Source organism: Orbicella franksi, chromosome 8 (assembly GCF_964199315.1).
Source record: "Orbicella franksi chromosome 8, jaOrbFran1.1, whole genome shotgun sequence".
Taxonomy (NCBI): Eukaryota; Metazoa; Cnidaria; class Anthozoa; order Scleractinia; family Merulinidae; genus Orbicella; species Orbicella franksi.
In genome coordinates, this window is record NC_138152.1 from 30,827,964 (window position 1) to 30,849,223 (window position 21,260).

Consider the following 21,260-nt stretch of genomic DNA (forward strand, 5'->3'; position numbering starts at 1 on the left):
TTTCCCACAATTAGTACAGAGTTCGAGACGTGATCGAGTTTAGCTAAAGCGTGCAGACTTGCATTCATGTGTTCTATACGATCACGTTTTTAGCCATTCACAATTTTAATCAGAGATAACGTTTTACCACAAGCGCGCGTTAAGTTAAGTTTCGTCACGAACGCTCATATACAATGCAATATCAAAACTTTGAGATGATTTTTAGAGATGATTTAAACAGGCTAATGTTTGGATTTTCGACATTGTTATATAACTGAGGAACAATGGGCTAGTCAATAAACGTGTCGCACGTACAACCGGCGTGTTAAACGGCGGCCGGCTTGTGGAGCGTGCAAAGTTGCACACTGTATATTTCATTAACATGTGCTATTGATATGGTATGTTTTTCTTGGACACCCCTTGAATCAGCAATTCTGATCAGAAGGTGATTAACAGTCTTGTGGTCAGGCGTTTGCCAGAGAGAGCTTAAGCAAAGCGGCAACGGCAACGGTCGAGAACGCTGTGCCCGTGCGTTATAAATCTACATACATTTCTCTGCCGTTCTCTAGACAAAAACAACGTGAAACGACTAAGTTCTGCGTAGTGGAGCACGCGAACGACGGTGGCTAATTTTTCGTAGTTTTATTTGGAATTGAACGCTGGCGTTACATAGTTAGGTTGAATACATTCTGAGACCAATAGGCGCATTGAACAGATCTAGGCAAATGCAAGATTCGAAGGTAAAATATAAAGTCGTTCTTTACTAGGCATTGTCGTTGGGGTAGCCGCCGTCATTGCTTTAAGCTCTTTAACATCTAAAAGGTGAAGGCCTGGCGCGAATATGGTGACATCACAAAAACCGAAAATAGCAATCTCGTTCCCAGTACTTTCTTATTTCGTCTCCAGTGCTACTCGTTCAAAAATGTCGTTACAACTCAAATACCATAGAATTCCGAAAGTAACGGCCCTCGTTACTTTCGGATTTAGCAGGCAAAAGGGGCTGCTACTTTCGGGTAGCCGTTGCTTACTGGTAGCCGGAACTTTCGGAAGGTTAAAAAACGTTTGTACGGTAACAGTCGTTTCAGACAAAGCGGACGCGTAACACATGAAATTAAAAGTTCCGTTCATATATGTTCCTAAAGTACCCACATGACCAAAGCAGACTGTATCAACAAAAAAGCTCTAAAAGTTGGTACCGTAGGCCGAAAGTATAATGGTCGCAATATATCGTAGTTCAGCTGATTACACTACAGTACATCATTTGACTCTGTTGCTAGACAAATACAGCTTAGCTTATAAATCATAGTTCAAGAAAACTTCAGTTCGAAATAAAATCACAAATAAATTTTCAAGTTGTTCAGTCAGTCGTGCAGTCAGGCTGTTCCATCTGCATTGGGTTTGAGAACAGAGTGTTTCTCTTTTAGTGACTTCTTCAAAAGACCGCTACTTTCAGGTAGGCAGTTACTTTCAAGGGACCATTACTTTCGGGGTTCAGTGGGAAGGGAAAAAAAATTAACGTTACTTTCGGGGAACCGTTATTTTCGGGAGGGCCGTTACTTTCGGATTTCGACAACTTCAACTTTCGACTCGCACGTGATCAGGTCGTGCAGCTTGAAACTGCAGCAAATTTGTGTACCAGCTGGCGTCAGGCAAATAATTTTTTTGTAGTTTGTTCTAGTTTTGAGTTGGGAGGTGTAACAAAAATGCCCCACGGGAAACAAAGAGTTTTGTTTCTCCCCGACCCTCAATGTTCCCCTCGGGGAGATTTTCTCATTTCTCTATACCCCAGGCTCGTCACGGCTTCACCGCTCGTTTTCGCGGCTTCCTTGCTTAATCGCTCTAACTGCCAGCTACGCAAGTGTAGGAGGTTAATCTGCACTACGGACCTAGTAATTCTTCATTGCATTTCATGGTCATTCAGAGAGAGTTCACCAGCTGCAGTGACTGATTTAGTTCATAACAACCGGTCGTTTATTTATGAAACAAGTTTGTGTCAGAAATTAGTTTGCAATAATCCTCCGAAAAAGAAATTTAATATTGATGCTTATTAAACATTCTCATAACACTGTGATTTCAGTCTTGACACTCCTGTTTTAAACAGTAAAGAAACTGCTCTGAACTGCGTCCTCAACAGCGGCATATAGCCATACACCTCCACAAAGAAATTCAAACATTTGTGTCGCTCAGAGAAGTGCTTTTTGTCATACCACAGTGAGCCAGAACAGTCTTTGCAAGGGAACTGCCAGAGGGAGGTCACCTGGGAGAAAAATAACAAGGCCAGTCAAAATATTGTAAAGCAGAAGACAGGTCAAGTCGGAAGGAGATTTCCGACTGTTAGGGTGTTCAGCCTCAAAAGGTACAACACAGCGGGAACTTTCGACAATCAAATAGTTTTTTAATTTTGTCCCGTCTATAATTGTCGTTATGGATATTAAAAATTATGAAAGTGTAAACTGGCCACCCTCTGAAATTGTCACATACCTTAATCGGGGGTTTTCTTGTGATATGAGAAACCAGGAAATTCATTGCAAGGTCTTCACAGTTCGTGTACTCATCTACTTTATCTCTTATGACTTGTGGCATCCAATGCGTGTACAGATATCCATAGTACTGTCAGGCACCCAACATTAAAATTAATATTCTCCTTAGTTTATTTATAGATTTCTATGATGCTACTTGGGAGAATTTGGCCTCAGCGCTACTTTTTTTTCCTGCAGTGATCAGGTCCTGTTTTCTCGTTACATGTAAGTACCTACTTGAATTTCTTATAACGAAGTAAAGAGAATTTAGGAACTGATTGCTTATCCTAGAGAAGAAGAAGAAGAACAAGAACAAGAACAAGAACAAGAAGAAGAAGAAGAAGAAGAACTCAAGAAGAAGAAAAAGAAGAAGAAGAAGAAGAAGAAGAACAAGAACAAGAAGAAGAAGAAGAACAAGAACAAGAAGAAGAACAAGAACAAGAACAAGAACAAGAACAAGAACAAGAACAAGAACAAGAACAAGAACAAGAACAAGAACAAGAACAAGAACAAGAACAAGAACAAGAACAAGAACAAGAACAAGAACAAGAACAAGAACAAGAACAAGAACAAGAACAAGAACAAGAACAAGAACAAGAACAAGAACAAGAACAAGAACAAGAACAAGAACAAGAACAAGAACAAGAACAAGAACAAGAACAAGAACAAGAACAAGAACAAGAACAAGAACAAGAACAAGAACAAGAACAAGAACAAGAACAAGAACAAGAACAAGAACAAGAACAAGAACAAGAACAAGAACAAGAACAAGAACAAGAACAAGAACAAGAACAAGAACAAGAACAAGAACAAGAACAAGAACAAGAACAAGAACAAGAACAAGAACAAGAACAAGAACAAGAACAAGAACAAGAACAAGAACAAGAACAAGAACAAGAACAAGAACAAGAACAAGAACAAGAACAAGAACAAGAACAAGAACAAGAACAAGAACAAGAACAAGAACAAGAACAAGAACAAGAACAAGAACAAGAACAAGAACAAGAACAAGAACAAGAACAAGAACAAGAACAAGAACAAGAACAAGAACAAGAACAAGAACAAGAACAAGAACAAGAACAAGAACAAGAACAAGAACAAGAACAAGAACAAGAACAAGAACAAGAACAAGAACAAGAACAAGAACAAGAACAAGAACAAGAACAAGAACAAGAACAAGAACAAGAACAAGAACAAGAACAAGAACAAGAACAAGAACAAGAACAAGAACAAGAACAAGAACAAGAACAAGAACAAGAACAAGAACAAGAACAAGAACAAGAACAAGAACAAGAACAAGAACAAGAACAAGAACAAGAACAAGAACAAGAACAAGAACAAGAACAAGAACAAGAACAAGAACAAGAACAAGAACAAGAACAAGAACAAGAACAAGAACAAGAACAAGAACAAGAACAAGAACAAGAACAAGAACAAGAACAAGAACAAGAACAAGAACAAGAACAAGAACAAGAACAAGAACAAGAACAAGAACAAGAACAAGAACAAGAACAAGAACAAGAACAAGAACAAGAACAAGAACAAGAACAAGAACAAGAACAAGAACAAGAACAAGAACAAGAACAAGAACAAGAACAAGAACAAGAACAAGAACAAGAACAAGAACAAGAACAAGAACAAGAACAAGAACAAGAACAAGAACAAGAACAAGAACAAGAACAAGAACAAGAACAAGAACAAGAACAAGAACAAGAACAAGAACAAGAACAAGAACAAGAACAAGAACAAGAACAAGAACAAGAACAAGAACAAGAACAAGAACAAGAACAAGAACAAGAACAAGAACAAGAACAAGAACAAGAACAAGAACAAGAACAAGAACAAGAACAAGAACAAGAACAAGAACAAGAACAAGAACAAGAACAAGAACAAGAACAAGAACAAGAACAAGAACAAGAACAAGAACAAGAACAAGAACAAGAACAAGAACAAGAACAAGAACAAGAACAAGAACAAGAACAAGAACAAGAACAAGAACAAGAACAAGAACAAGAACAAGAACAAGAACAAGAACAAGAACAAGAACAAGAACAAGAACAAGAACAAGAACAAGAAACGAATTAGAATAAAGAATAGTCTATAATCTAATTTGAAAACGCCGGGTTCTCGCTTTCGTGTGGACGGAAAACCTTTTTGAAAACGGAACTTTTCGAAAACGATGGTGACACGATAATCATGTAATTTCTCTGCCCAAGAGTTCCTCAAACACAAATCCAAAATGACCTGATGATTGCTGCGTTTTCAAATTTCTCCGGCTTAGTGTGAACGGAAAACATTTGATGCGTTTTCAGAGTGAAACCTCCGTTTTCATATTCCTCCGACTTAGTGTGGACAGGTCCTTAGTTCTCACCTTGTGGTAGAAAGCAGCTCCAGTAAGGACAATAGAAAATTCACACACAGTCCCCCTAGCATACCGCCACTCTTGATTCTTTGAATCCCAGGCATGAAACCGAGCAGGAATTCCCACTATTCGATCTCTTGCTTCTCGCCAAATTCTTGATAGAAAAATAGAAGATAACACTGCTTACAATGTTTTAGCCAGGGTTTAAATTGGGCTTTTCAAAATCATTAATAATTCATCAAGTTTAAACAAAGAAAATCATGACTGTGAGACAGTGTTTGGATATCTCATGTTATTAAGAATAGATTTTTGCGGTTTTATTTCTCCGTTTTCTCTTCAGTTTAATCAAGCGATTGCGAGCGGAGATTCGTCTCTTGTATCTCACCGAGCAAGAAAGAGAATTGAAAGGAATCTCTGTTTCACAGGGTATGATACCAGTGGATCTCCGCCCTGATAAAATATTGCTTTTCCTCTTTCCATTCCAAACCATTCGAACATGGTCCGGGGGGAAACTCCCATATAAAAAAAAACAGGATGCTGGTCGGAATTTTTGAAAAGAACCCCCTAAGAGGTGCCAAGATACTGTTTTGTGGGCGTGGTTTGAATTTTTCTTCACCTCTAAGAAGTACCACTTCTAAAACAACATATTTTCTCCCGTCATATGTTTTTCGGATGAGTTTGAGAACATTCAGTGAACATTTGCGTTAATTTCATGAGGTGTTACTTGTAAATTTCCTATAGTAAGATAAGTTGCCTGGATCAAAGAAGCCAAACATGCAAAATTAGTGGAGAATTCAATCAGCAAACTATTGTTAGTACTGTACCTGAAACACAGAAGTATTTCTTCATGTTTCAATCTTATGTCATCATCAATGGATAAAATAGCATCAGTCTCAATAACATCGTATGGAATGAAACGATTGTTTAAACTGTTCTTGGCTACCTTCACGACCTGTTAAAAACAACAAACAGACATTTACTAAACACCAAGAACAAATAATGATAGTAAAAAAAATAGGTACCCAAAGGGTACTTGTGTGCTGGCTTTGGGAATAAAGGGAATGCGAGGGAATGTTATCAGAAAGAAAATGTTTATTGGAGTGCAACATTTTTTTTTCGTCATATATTGAATTGAATAGTAAAGAGAGTTAGTTAGTTAGTAAGTTTTTGTTTTAAGGTTTTATTATTCCTTGTTTTCATTTTGATGTTTACAGCTTAGTTATTTTATTAGTTATTTTAATTTACCCATGTTTTAAAATCATTGTAAAGCACTATTGGATAGCGATAGAAATAACGCTATATAAATAAAGTATTATTATTATTATTATTATTATTATTATTTTAACAGAACGATGCACATGCCCTTTATTAAAAGCGATCTGTTTATATGTAACGCAAAGACAAAAGGAGATAACGCATATAATGGTATAAAATGTTTCCGCGTATAGTTTTGACGGTTAGATTGCAGAATGCCCGGCCACTACATATCTAAGTTAAATGAACTGCTCAGGCAGTCCCGCAGTCGATCATGCTCTAATGCGTTACCTGTTGGTACAGATAAGTTGGTAAGATAACAATTATTTCACTTACATGAAGTGGCACCCCAATGTCAGGCCATTTAAGCGACAAAGAAGGCGGCTCAAGACTGTTCCATACCACAACAACTTTATTAAGGTATTGTAACCCGACAAGACGCTTAATGGTTTCCATAAGCACCAGTTCTCTCTTGTACGTCAAAATGACAATAGTGAACTGTTCCACTGGGTAATTACCACCCAAAGCCTTGTTAAACTCTGCTCCTGCTCCGCCCATTCCATCCCCGATGAGTTCGAATCCTTTGCTGGAATTCTTGAATGGCGCTGAAGAAGGTAAAACAGGAGTAAACGGTGTGCTTGGAAACATTCTGAAAGAACCTGGAGGAAAATTCCACACATTGTAGGCATCTACAACAGTTGATGTTAAATTTCGAAAGAAAGTTGGAGATTCTAGCGCAAGGCTGCTTTTGGCATCTGGGTCTGGAGAGCTTGTAACAGGGGGCTTGGAATCACCGAACACTGATGGCGTCGGAGAAGCAGACACATGATGGGCAGGAATTGACAAGCGTGTTCTCATAGTAGCTAGCACAGTTTTCAAAATAACATCAGTAGTTGAAAGGTATGTCTCCCAAAGGAATCTGCCCTGTCGACGCAAGTCAAGAATATCTTCAGTTGTAATTGTTCTGAGTAACACGTTCAATTCAGGGAGCCGAGCTTGTGATAGAATGATTGCAGCTTTCCTCCAATCAATCACATCATTAAATGGAAGCATAACTTTGCTTGATAATATCACTGGGATAGCTCCAGATTGTAACGCCTCAAGCAGCCGGATGTGACAACTGTCCCAACTGGAGCTGGCACCGTTTGATCTTACTATTAAGGTAAAAGTTGATTGTCTAAGAACCTTTGTTCTGTTGTCGTGGCTTGCCCATAACAACCATTCACTAGTTCCCTTTAAATATTCCAATTTTGATAGATAAAGCTCAATTAAGAAGTCTCTAGCCTCTCTGGAAATATCGTGAAGTTGATCGCGTAGAATGGCCATTGTTTCTGTAAGATGATCAGCATGTTCTGCTTGAAAACTCAGCAAATATTTCCTTCTTGCTGGTAGCTGTAAAGCAGCAAGATGCCACACGTCTCCCTTGAGAGGTCCAATCGATGGTGGTACCACAATGTCAAAACCATGGCGATAAATTTTGTTACTTGAAAATGTTGATTGAGCAATCAAGGCAAAGCCTGTATTGATGGTAAGGGACAAAATGCTAGTAACATGTCTTCTGTCTGTTTTTAGGTGAAGAAACAAATGATTTTTGCCATTTCCTTTTCAGTAGGGCAATGAGTGTAAATCCGTTTCGAGGTCGCTCTTACTTTTCCGATGACGAGCAGGTTCGACCGACCCTACAATCACTATGTACAAACAGGCTTTCTCTGGTTCCGCTGTGTAATAAGGGCTTCTTTTCAGCAACTGGAAAATTTCCGTGACGTTGGATTCTGAAGTAAGATTACCAAACGAACGCTTGTAGACGAACACTGGAAAACCTGAACTGAAAGAACATCTCGAAAAATCAAAGCAATCGAATAGTTGACAGTTTGAGGAAGCTCTCTGGTCTGGGAGTGAGCTATGATTGTCATATTCAGGTGCCGCATTGAGTTTCTCAGGCAGTTTCAAGTATGGTAGTTGTGGACAGTCGTTAGCTCGTACTTTGGCAAGTTTAATAAGCTCGAGCTCCCTTTCTGCCCGAATCAAAGCAGTTTTCAATTCACCAAGTCTGTCTTCTAAGGAAACTGTGTTGTCAATGGCCCCGTCTTGCTTGGTCCAAGAATGCAAATTAATTTGAGTGTTTCCTAAAGGAGCTCTCTCTTTTGCCAAATAATATTGAGTTATTAGCGTTATCACAAGTGTATATAGCAAGAGAAAAGTGAACAGTCGCCCAAACGAAGAGTCTTTCAGTTTGTGCATTAACACATGCATCATACAATGAAGTTATTTCTTCTTGTTCTGCTGATGGAAAGAAGGAACATGAAGTATCACTGATAAATCGCTTGTCAAGATTGTTGCAATCAAGCCAGTTTGAGAGTAATTTTCACGAGAAATTTAATCTTCCAGAAGCATATTACATGAAGTAACACTTGAAGACCCTTTGAACTGAAAACTACAACCATGTCAAGTCAGAATTCCCTGTAAGACTGCATGTTCCGTTCCTTGAGCACCATGTATTCAACTTGCAAGACCCACAAGTAGTAACTACAATGGCAACCAGTTGCAGTGTTAGTATTGCTAGAGATCTTTTTTGACAAAAACATCAGAAACAGTTGGCAGAATGTTTGGTTCTGTTAAAGTTGAATTATTGAAACATTACATTCAAACCCTTGAGGTTGTGTTGCATTTGCCATTAAACAAGACATCGGCTTGAGTGATGTAATAAATCTAAATTGGTTACCCTCAGGTGAAATGACAGAATTGAGTTTACTGAAAATGTTTCGTAAACATTTGTACAATAAAGGTTTCTCAAAGCATTTAATGCATAACAACTGAAATTTCACACTTTAAAAACTGCTATCATCAGCTGCCTCTACATTGCACTAATAAGAGGGTTTATTTTATGGAGTCATACATTCCGCAAACTTTGTAATCCCTTCCAAGTTGCAGACCGCTTTTGTTATCTCCTTAAAAGCAAAATAACTCCCTTTCTAGTGGGAAGATTGTCATCGTAACCAATCTTTTGACAGTACGTAACAAATTCTTAACGATATAGTAGCTCAATAATTATCGTATTTCTCCTCAAGAGTCTACAAGATCTTAAAAACAGAACAAATTGTTTCTAACTGCTATTCAGTATTAACCAGCGGACAAATAGTTTTAACGTCTAATGGGCCGTGTGCACAAACAAAGATTGCTTCAGATGCTCATATTATGAACCGTAAAAGTACAACCGTCAATTCCGCCCTGCGGACATTTCAGGCTGCTAGAAAAGAATATACGGTGTCTTTAGCGTCTGCAGCCGAACTGTAGGAAATGCCGGACATTATATGTAGCATCTATAGTGGGTGAAAAATCTCTCGATCTCCATTTTTCGACCTCTCTTTCGAGAATGCACGATATCAAGAGTGGATATAACGGTGGAAAGTGGTCTATGGGTAGTGCTAGCAAAACTTAAACACTACAGAGTGAGAGTCCTGTGGTTTGGGGCCAAAATATTTAAATGCGACATTTCAAATGTTTTTTTAGCGTAATCAGTCTGCCATTACAACGAACTCGAAACTAAAAATGTAATACAATTAAAGCTTTGAAGGAAAGGATTTGTATTTCTAAGCTAAGCTCGCGTCTCCATTAAAGAGGAACTTAACGGTAACCTTGTAAAAGCTATTTTCTTTTAAGTCTGGTCGATTCTGTAACTCAGATGGTTTCTTGACTTGTATGTTATTTGTTCATTTTAGATCACGTGGCGTCTTCTGAAAGCTGGTCAGTCTCACTAATACATAGCAGCTATCAGCTTTCCCATTTGCTGCTACTTTCTATAAGTAGCAAGTCTTCGTTTTCATGGAGTAACCGGCTGAACATGTTCCAAGTATGGAGTTAAAAGCCTCAAGCGAGCACTTAAGTTTTGCATTGTATTTCGGAAGCTTCCACGCACAATATCGACACACCTATGTCATTTGCGGAATAAATTTATAGTGGTTCATTTTCGACTGAAGCAAGAACGTTCACCCACCCAAACACAATTATAGGAAAATGACACGTCCAGAAAGCGACCCGCTTACGCAAGTGCGCTTTCTTATAAGGAATATTTTCAATAGCAAATTGACAACGCGCGCCAAACGTTCACAGTGTGTGTCGAAAGCACTAGAAGCGAGCAATTGTGTCCGCCATAAGACGAGTGTTCGTCTAATGAGAAATTATCTTAGTTTTTATGAGTACATGAACATCTTAACTGCCTGCGGAACCGTGGATATTCGTCGAATAGAGACTTCCACTTACAGGAACCAATGCAGTGAGATGCGAACACGAGGAACCGGCGCAAACACAAGCTAAATATATGCCGGGCGATCAGAATTTTTCACGTTGCTGGTGACACTGGTTGTTAGAAACGCAAACATAATACCCAAGCTGGGCAAGGCAAACCACTACAGGGTTTCTGCAAAGCTGTTTTTTGTTGTTTTTCAGCTTTTTCACCGCCTGTTGCACTAACCTATCTACTGAGGAGATTTGGAACGTTTTGGTTCCAATATCACCCACAGACCTAACAACAAACGACCTAAACATGTCAGGATGAAGACAACTGAACTGAATTTGCGCTTGAATTTGATTCGACAGAATGCAGAAGTTTAAGGCCTACAGCAGCTCTTTTTAGTGACACTTATCTTAAATCCAAGCTGGACTTACCTCGTAAATCCGGACTACAAATTTCACGACAGGTTCACGGGCAGTCGGCTTACGCTTTCAAGCGCTGAATTATAATTACATCAGAATCTATGTGGTTCGGTTTTGAAAAATAATCACTAACCCAGTTCGTGAACTTGATATGAATATTTATTAATGTTGTACTTAGTGGACAGCCAAAAGCATATAATAGAAACTTTTATGGCCAACGTTTGAACATTCGCTTTTATAAATCTCGCAAATTTTCCTCTGTCTTTCCGAGCGCTATGCAGCTGAAATTCTTGTAAAAAGAGCACGAAAGGTGTAAATTTTAGCTTTTAAAAAGTACTGTAAAGAAACAGGGTGAACGGCCATCCAAAAAGTCTCGAGGAACGTAAACCTGTGTTTATCCATGCTCCGCTACTATCAGTACGCCAGAAAACTACGAGAATAGACTATTTCCTTTCGAGCGTCACTTTTCTGTCATAAAAGGAAATAGTTCTGGTAGCAAGTTCCCATACTTTATATATTCACAAATGTATGCAGAATGGAAATTTTATTAGTTACAGTGAGGGGCCTCGTCGAAAGAAAGTTCTATTTCCGTGATAAATTAGCACTGTTCAAAGGTGTCGTCTATTGTCAGAACAAGAGAGGTTTCATAGCTTATTGTATAAGAGACGGACCATTAGAAAAGTGATGGAGGGGGGAGGGGTGGGACTTTTTCGGCTTGCAGGAATTTTTTTTTTTCATCTGCAGGGCAAGAAAATCGGTCTGTAGCAGTACGTTAATCTGTCTGGACATCATGAGGAGAAACAGCTCATAAAGAAGCAACTTCTCATTATTGACATCGACATTTAGGGAAGGCTTTAACTCTTGAATGAACAGTCTCTTTAATTTTGCCATGAAAGTCAGTAACGACGATATCATTTTCAATTATTCTCACCGTCTCAGGAAAACGTTAAGCAGAGAACACTGTGAATTCGTCAAAGATGGCGGGTGACCTTAATTTTTCGAATCAAGTTTCGTTCGATCACATCTTGGAAATAATGAGTGACAATCTCCAACTGCAAGAGTTCTTTGCCAGGATGTTTTGTCCCGCAGGCGTTTCGATATCCCGCAGAGTATCGGGACATCTCCCGCTGAGGGAACAGGAGATAAAGAGCACGAACAATGAACCAAGTGCAGATTGACAAGAATTCATCAAAACAGTGGTAAAGATCAACCTTTTTAGGGGACTTGAACAAACGAACTGTGTATTCATACTTTCAGGGGAGTCCCCTAGGTGGTTTGCTAAAGAAAGTCTACTTTTCAGACTCTTTTCAGTTAATGAGGGAAACGGGAAAACAGTTATATTTTGCTTTGTTCGCATTTTCTGCCTCAATTAATGAGAGTATAGCGATTTCACCTTTGTATTGCGTCCAACGGAAGTAGTAAGATAAGAAATATGCGAACGCCGCACAAGGGAGGCACCGGAACTCTGCCAAACCGGAAGTTAAACGCCTTTCGATTGATTTGGGCTGCAAATGATGATTTCTATGGGGAAGGTACTTACTCAACTGCTACTTTCTTATTCTAAACACAATCAATTTTCCATGCAGACAATTGCAACAAAATATGCAATTGGCGATTCGAGAAAACAAGATATTCAGGCAGTAAGCTTTTAGGTCGCAAGTTTCCCGCCTGCCTCCCCGGTGTGTTTTCACGGGTGTTTACAATTATTCTGTACCAGTCCTTCGCGTCCATCAGATCACGTCTTCCTTCATTCAAGTAATCGCGCTATTTTGAAATACTGCTGGTGGAATCTTTCGCTTTACAGATACCGGTACTTTAAAGCGCAAAACAAGTTAATATCATACAGCAGACGATTGAAACTTGCGAGTCAAGTGGTTGGATGTTGCAAGGGATTCGTCGTGACGTGAAATCGTTCGCATCTTTTCAGATTTTTGTGGCGCCGATTTAGCTCACCGAGTTTTGAGTTGGACGGGTTCTGCCGATGAGTGATTGAACATAAATTTGGACAAATGCAACTCGGCTTGGTGACAAAGAAAGCAGCAAAGCCTTGTCGAATTCTTCCATGAAGAGCAGAGACATCTGGCAAAACTGTTCACTTTGGAAATTGTGATTGTATCATTAAACCCATTGATGCCTTCAGCGATGTATTCGGGGAATATGTTTCCGGAAGATTAAATTTCTGTCGAAATTTTGGATCGATTACAGCGAGTTTGACAAACAAGTAATCAATGGTTCTTCATGTTTCTTGTGGCTGTCGGCAGGACATTTTATTTCTTGTTAGCAGAAGAATTAACTTGGAGTGATGCATATATTGATGTACAAACTCAAAGACTCGTCGCTCGGGCGACTGGTCGCATTTCTCCTGGTATTTGCACTTGTGGTACCGCTAATAACTCATTACTATTTAGCAAAAGAAACAGTTCCTTCAGAGAGAAGTCGAATTAATTTTCAATCAAGGACCAAGTTAGACAGACCCGTTGACAAAGCGGATTCTTTACTTGATAGAATCGATGAATTGAAATACGAAATTGAAGAACAGGAGAGAATCAAATTGTCATTATCTAATGAACTAAGACAGCTTGAGGGAAGGAAGAACGGGCTTTTAAAAGTGATTTCTAATTTTTCTAGAAAAGCGGAGAGCGCAAGAACTCAAGCTGAACATTACCATGCTGATGTGATTCGAGCACAAAGGGAACTGGAGCTTATTAAACTTGCCAAAATACGAGCTAATGACTGTCCACAGCTACCTCATTTAAAACTGCCGCAAAAACTTAATGTGGAATCAGAGGATGACATTAGCCCGGTCCCAGACCAAAGAATTTCATCAAACTGCCAACTTAACAATTGCTTTGATTTTTCAAGATGTGCTTTCAATTCTGGATTTCCAGTCTTTGTCTATGAGCACCCTTTGGGTTATTTTACTTCAGACTCTAGAGCCATAGATATTTTGCAGTTGTTGAAAAACACTCCATATTACACAGCTAAACCAGAGAAAGCCTGTTTGTACATAGTGATTATTGGATCAACAGAACCTACTCATCATCCGAAAAGTAAGAGCGAACTTGAAACAGATTTACACTCACTGCCTTACTGGAAAGGAAATGGAAAAAATCACTTGCTTTTACACCTAAAAACAGACAGAAGACATTTTACTAGTATTTTATCCCTTAACATAAATACAGGCTTTGCCTTGGTTGCTCAATCAACATTTTTTAAAGACAATACTTATCGCCATGGCTTTGACACTGTGTTACCACCATTGATTGGACCCCTCAAGGGAGACGTGTGGCATCTTGCTGCTTTACAGCTACCAGCAAGAAGGAAATATTTGCTGAGTTTTCAAGCGGAACATGCTGATCATCTTACTGAAACGATGGCCATTCTACGTGATCAACTTAACGATATATCCAGAGAGGCTAGAGACTTCTTAATTGAACTTTATCTATCAAAATTGGAATATTTAAAGGGAACTAGTGAATGGTTGTTATGGGCAAGCCCTGAAAACAGAACAAAGGTTCTTAGACAATCAACTTTTACCTTAATAGTAGGATCAAACAGTGCCAGCTCCAGTTGGGACAGTTGTCATATCCGGCTGCTTGAGGCATTACAATCTGGAGCTATCCCAGTGATATTATCAAGCAAAGCCATTCTTCCTTTTAATGATGTGATTGATTGGAGGAAAGCTGCAATCATTCTATCACAAGCTCGGCTCCCTGAATTGAACGTGTTACTCAGAACAATTACAACTGAGGATATTCTTGACTTGCGTCGACAGGGCAGATTCCTTTGGGAGACATACCTTTCAACTACTGATGTTATTTTGAAAACTGTGCTGGCCACTTTAAGAACCCGCTTGTCAATTCCTGCTCATCATGTGTCTGCCTCTCCAACACCATCAGTCTTCAGTGATTCCAAGCCCCCTGTTACAAGCTCTCCAGACCCAGATGCCATAATCAGCCTTGCGTTAGAATCTCCAACTTTCTTTCGAAATTTAACATCAACTGTTGTAGATGCCTACAATGTGTGGAATTTTCCTCCAGGTTCTTTCAGAATGTTTCCAAGCACACCGTTTACTCCTGTTTTACCTTCTTCAGCGCCATTCAAGAATTCCAGCAAAGGATTCGAACTCATCGGGGATGGAATGGGCGGAGCAGGAGCAGAGTTTAACAAGGCTTTGGGTGGTAATTACCCAGTAGAACAATTCACTATTGTCATTTTGACGTACGAGAGAGAACTAGTGCTTATAGAAGCCATTCAGCGTCTTGTTGGGTTACCGTACCTTAACAAAGTCATCGTTGTGTGGAATAGTCCAGAGCCACCTTCTTTGTCTCTTAGATGGCCTGACATTGGGGTGCCAGTTCATGTAAGTTCTGTCAATAATGTTATCTGAACCAGGCAATGAGATATTGCTATAAAGGTGATGACAGACTAGATATGACTCTCACAAAAGTGTGATTGTTTGGACCTTTATGGCATTGCTCTAACTACATGTAGTCATGGATGTCATTTAATCATCCCATTAGATTTCTACCAATGTTTACTTTTTCATATTGCTTGTTTTCTGTTTTCAACAGGTCGTGAAAGTAGCTAAGAACAGTTTGAACAACCGTTTTATTCCATACGACGTCATTGAGACTGATGCTATTTTTTCCATTGATGATGATGTAGAAATGCGACATGATGAAATACTCCTGGGTTTCAGGTTTGTGTAACATATTTGCTTCAAACAACTGCTCATGTGCACATTGCACAGAGTGAAGAGAATGTAACTTGCTTTCTCCATAATCAACAGAATTTGTTAAAATTTTCTCTTATTCAGAGTTTGGCGAGAAGCAAGAGATCGTATCGTGGGATTTCCTGCAAGGTTTCATGCTTGGGATTCACAGAATAAACAATGGCTTTACAGTTCAGAGCATACCTGTGAACTTTCCATGGTCCTTACTGGTGCTGCCTTCTACCATAAGGTGAGAGTGAGGTATCAGCAGCTAATATCTCCTTACAGGAGTGATACATTGCCATGTAGACTGGTGAGGAGAATATATTATCACATAAACAGCTTGGGAAAAAAAGTTAAGTTAAAAGCCAAATTCTCCTTCGGAAAATTGTAAAAATGTATAAAAACAGTAATGAAATGTGAAGGTGAATTAATCAACATGACACGAGAGTGGGACAAAGAAAAATTCTGAGTCCCCGACAGGAGTCAAACCCATGACCTCCCGAACACCGGGCAGGTGCTCTATCCACTGAGCTACGAGAACTCATGGAGAGCGAGGTCATTTAACTGAGTTCATATATGATAGGTGTCCTGCATACTGCTAGGATCAGCACTATCGAAGTCATCGTGAGTAGTGATAAGTTAATAAAGATGGTGAATTTTGATTAATTCACCTTCACATTTCATTACACATTTCATCCGCCCGGTGTTCGGGAGGTCATAGGTTCGATTCCTGTCGGGGACTCAGAATTTTTCTTTGTCCCACGCTCGTGTCGTGTTGATTAATTCACCTTCACATTTCATTACCGAGCTTAAAATTCACATCTTTGTTAACTTATCTCAACAATAATGAGAATTTTGATTTTAATCTTGGGTCTTTGAGAGGTGCAACGACTTACTAGATATTGCTTGAATTGAAGAGTTCAGATCAAGCAGCCAAGATGCAATGAAGCTCTGGCTAAGGTCATTGTGTGGTGTTCTTGGATGGGACAGTTAATTCCCGCAGTACCTCTCCTTATGCAGGGGTATCAGTGGGTACATATGCTGGTGGGTTTCCTGTGGTGGCACAGCATCCCATCCAGGGGGAAGTAGAAATACTCCTGTTGACTTGATTCTACTGAACAGGAGATAAGTGCCACCCTTAGAGCAACTGGGCTCAAATGCAGACTTTTTGGAAAACAGTGCGAGTGACTGAAAACCAAATATTTGAATCAGGATAATAGCAAATATATCTCACAGTTGCCACAGGTCAGGAAATGGCCTGGGAAAAAATTCTTCAAGATCAGGGAATTTTATTTTGAGTCAGAGAAAATTGACATAATTTTGAAAAAGTCCAGGAAAATTGAAACAATTTAACATGGCTGATTCAATACCATTGAAGGCTGAGAGGAACATTTGGGGCCAAGCTAATTCTTAATGAGGAAGGAACCTTTTTTTGAAAATGTTTAGTCTTAATGAGTGTGTGGAAAGGACAGCTTTAAGGGGACTGCCAAGAAGCTGCTACTACATATATACCTGACATTTTGAAATTAATTGGTCAGGGAAAGATTATTTTTATCAGGGAAAAGTTGGGGAAAAGTCAGGGAACTTTGAAAAGCAATGTATGTGGCAATCATGGATCTGAATGACTGTTAATTTGGGTTTACTAGATTATTTTTCTCTTTAATAGTATTATGGATATCTGTACACACATTGGATGCCACAAGTCATAAGAGATAAAGTAGATGAGTACATGAACTGCGAAGACCTTGCAATGAATTTCCTGGTTTCCCATATCACAAGAAAACCCCCGATTAAGGTATGTATTTATCAGAGAACAAATCAAGTTATCCAAATAGAGAATTTGTGCCTGCATTAGTGACTGGTGGGGGTGGTTGTGTAAAACTGTATAATGTGGACAGAGGCCTGGCCCTGGTTGTTCAAAGCCTGGATAATGCTATCCACTGGATAAATCACTATTCATGGGTAAATGTTGACAAAACAAACCATGCTATCCACTGGATAGTGATTTATCCAGTGGGTAGCGTTGTCCACCTTTCAAACAACCCAGGTTTGCTGGACATACCTAACCAGGGTGCAAAGAGAATCAGTTTTCCTTTCAGCTTGCCTTTTATAAGGGCAAGCTGAAACTTTCATATTCATTTTTACTAGCTTGGAAAAAATGTCCCAGTAACACAAATCTTCATTAATTAAAAAGCTAACATTAAAACAATTTACTCTGAGTTCTTACTCTGATCTCTTACTAACAGTACTAATCTGCCAATTCGACATGTGACTGACAGAATCCATGTTCCTGACCACAGAATCCACTATGACTAACCCTTGGCTATTGAACAGGACTTTCTTTGCACACTGTTAGCTTTTTCTTGTGAATTCCTCTGACCCAGTCAATGAACACTTTTCTAGCTTACAATATTTTAAATGGAAATTGTGTATTTCACTCAGGTGACATCACGTTGGACCTTCTCATGCCCAAACTGTCCTGTTTCCCTCTGGGAAGATAAAACGCACTTTGAAGAGCGTAGCAAATGCATCAATTTCTTTGTGGAGGTGTATGGGTACATGCCACTGTTAAGGACACAGTTCAGAGCAGATTCTATCCTGTTTAAAACAAGGCTACCTGCTGACAAGTCAAAGTGTTTTAAGTATGTTTAAAAGAGCTGTGTCACTATTTGGGCATCTTTAAAAGTTAAGCCTAAGTTTTTCAAATTTCTTCCTTTGTAACCATGTTAATCTTCTCCATCCATTACCATCCTTGTTCCTTTAAAGTGCACCTAACCCCCCACATTTTTTTTCGCTAAAACGAATCTCATAAATTTTCTGCTTAAAGCTAACCAGCAATTTGTAGAAATACTACCTACAACCTATATCTTCCAATCCCGCAGTATTTGTAACATACAAAGTTGTGTGATCCGATCATGATCAAGAAGCATTATACTGATATGTAAATAGATCGCAACTGTACGCCGCTAACCAACACTTATTTCTCTTTCGATTTAGATAAAAGTCGAAGATTAATCCTTTAGAATTACATGATAACAAAATTGTTAGACTCACAGAGTTTTTCGAAGGTTTGGAAATCAGCAGTGCGACAGAGATTCTGTGATATAGCGTCGAAAATATGACCGCGTAACATGTGCGGACCGCTTAGGGAACACATCCTTTTCGCTTATCCGACGAATTTCGCTGCAAACTTTGAGAACAATTTACATTGGTTATTTGGAGTTACGACTTAAAACGTGTTACAATGTGAAATCGGTAATTGTATGAAATGTTTCCTTCTGCCTTGCTTCCCGCAGCTTCAAAAATACAGGTCCAAACAATACGATTTTCAATCGATCGAAGCCAATGTTTTGGAGGTCATCAAGTCTCGAAAACTGTGACATGTACGTCGCTCTTATAAACATGAAGCATTCAACTGAACGTAAAACACAAGCTGGATTTAACAGAACAATCACACCTTGATAAAATACATTCTCGCTAAGGACAAATGTAAACGGGCTATAAACACGCGTGGGAATCTTATGTTTAGTTGACGAAATTACCATCCAAAGCAGTCCTTGAGTTTTCTTTCCTGCTTTTCGTTTGCCTGCTCCTCCACTTCGTATCTAGCTTTCCATTCCTAATATACAAGCAACTCGTCCGCAAAGAAGTCTTCCCCTTCGTCGCTTGAAATATTGTAAATTACTCTCAAAGCTCTAAGCAGTGAGTTCACAGTTGTCGAACGTGCTCGATCGAAGTTTATTTCGGAGTCTTCTGAATCGAAACTTAACTCTGACTCCAGTGACAAAAAAGAAATGATTCTGAGACAAAACTTGGATGTTTTAGTCCCAAAATACATCGGAACGATTAGTTTTGTGTTCCATTTTCTCGAGCAAATACAGAGAGTTGACTGAGACGCCATTGTGTTTGGTTCCTGGGTAGACGTCATCAGGTACCGCTGCCCCAGACTCCCTAAAACACGGTCGTGAAACCTTCAAGCGCAACTTTGAAAGGACATAGAAAATCGAGGATTCAACCAAATTCAAAAATTTCTTCGCCCAAATGCTTTGAATAAAGTCTAGATTCATTTTAGCAAAAAAAAATTTGGGGGTTAGGTGCACTTTAAGGTTTATTATTTTCTTTGGTATTTTTCAATTTTAGTAGAACTCCTATTTTCATGTTTCCTTCAATTTAAAGGTACTGGTAATTTTGTATGTGGCCAAAATAGCTTAAAATAAGGTGACTGAGCTCCTTAAATTAGCAATACTGGTCACATTACCCAATATCAGCTAATAATGGTGGTATCAAATGAATACTTGAGGATTGACAATTTTGGTGACTTTGAACCTCTTTTAGTAAGTGTCTTAACCTAACCAAAACTCTATGTGTTTACAATCGTATCATGCTGATCATTCAAGTTATAGCAAAACATGGGGGGACACTGAGTTCATTTTGGAACTCCTCATAAACACTTAAGGCCAATTTAAAGAGAGCACGTAGGTAGTAAAATTACTGTATTTATCATACCACCATAAGACACACTCACAATCCTATGAAAAAAACATCACACAAACTGATGTGTGTAAGGCTGGAGAAGTTAATGTTAGCCAGCCCAGAAAAGACCATTCAGCCCAGCACATATCAACAATTCATTCGACGTGTGCAATCACACAATTCAAAATTGTCACCAGGAATTTTTCACAGCTTCTTACCAAGTCAAGCTCAAGAAATGTCTCACATTCTTGGTATGTTAAAACACTTTTTGACTGGGGTAGCTTGGGCTGGACTAGAAAATATTTGGCTCTTGATCAGGACGCTCAGACCTTGCTCAGTCGGCCATATGCTCTGACCCCAAAAGCCAGTATTTTTCATCCAGGCCCCCCCCCCCCCCCCTGCTCTACCAGTTATTAAACTGGTATTGCTAAGGGTAAATTAATACACCTGACAGGTTTTCTCTGCTGATGATCGCACATTTGATACTGTTAAATTTTAGTACCAACTGATATAGGGTGGCAGTTACTGTTAAGTATTAATTTATCTTTAAAGCACAAGTGCTGTAGACTATTATCAGCTATTACTATATCAGTTAAGTATTCATTGGTGAAATATGTGCTCTTTAAACATGCTTCCAGGAGTTTGTTAAACATTGAAATTTATGCTATTTTTAGTTTTTTTTTATTTCCTTTTACTTTTTGTATGTGGACAATATGTGTCCCAATCTCGTTCCCAGAGTCTTCGTTCTCCTTGACCAGCGGTTGGTGAAAATGAACGATTTATTCCATAAACGCAACAAAATTTATAACAATATTCATCTGCTTTTCGACCCGAACGTCCAGCTCACGTTTCTTCGTTTACAACATGTCATCACTCGGACCTAGTCTCCACTCGGTAAATAGGCAACGCGCCTTACACAAAATGAACACAAAATTTCAGTTCGGAACATCCTCCCGCCCGATGCAGGGAGTGCATCACTACATGTAACTTGTCAACCAAGTTCAATAGAGTTCAACTAAAATGTTCAAAAGGTCTCATAAAGTTCAATTAAGTTCAGCAGCTAAGTCAGCATCAGAGCTTTCAAACAGGTGTAACCGCTGTACTGGACGACGGGTAAGACTTCCAGATGAGGTCCGCAGGGTAACGGACCGGACAAGACCGTCACGGCCTGTGTGGGTGTCTTCCACTCGTGCATGTGACCACTGACCCCGAGCTACGCGATCCTCACTTACTAGGACCAAGTCACCTTTGCAGATTTCACGACCAATCTTGTACCATTTCTTGAGAGGTGTCAGGGATTTTA

At 39.2% G+C, this 21,260-nt stretch overlaps 1 protein-coding gene and 1 pseudogene across 2 annotated transcripts; one reads left to right on the plus strand and one right to left on the minus strand.

Moving 5' to 3' along the window:
* Positions 1-83: 83 nt before the first annotated feature.
* On the minus strand, positions 84-8,957 carry LOC145494983 (exostosin-like 3; annotated as a pseudogene). Its single transcript, XR_014050356.1, has 5 exons — positions 6,451-8,957; positions 5,685-5,812; positions 4,870-5,014; positions 2,461-2,589; positions 84-2,236 (listed from the first exon to the last, which is right to left on the minus strand). The product of XR_014050356.1 is annotated as an exostosin-like 3 (transcript).
* Positions 8,958-12,211: 3,254 nt separating this feature from the next.
* LOC145494445 (exostosin-3-like) lies at positions 12,212-20,725 on the plus strand. The gene is made up of 6 exons (XM_081473919.1): positions 12,212-15,130; positions 15,342-15,469; positions 15,587-15,731; positions 17,151-17,279; positions 17,927-18,249; positions 19,591-20,725. Exons 1-5 carry the CDS (start codon positions 13,070-13,072, stop codon positions 18,134-18,136), a joined length of 2,673 nt encoding a protein of 890 aa, XP_081330045.1. The 5' UTR covers positions 12,212-13,069; the 3' UTR covers positions 18,137-18,249; positions 19,591-20,725.
* The last annotated feature ends 535 nt before the right edge of the window (positions 20,726-21,260 follow it).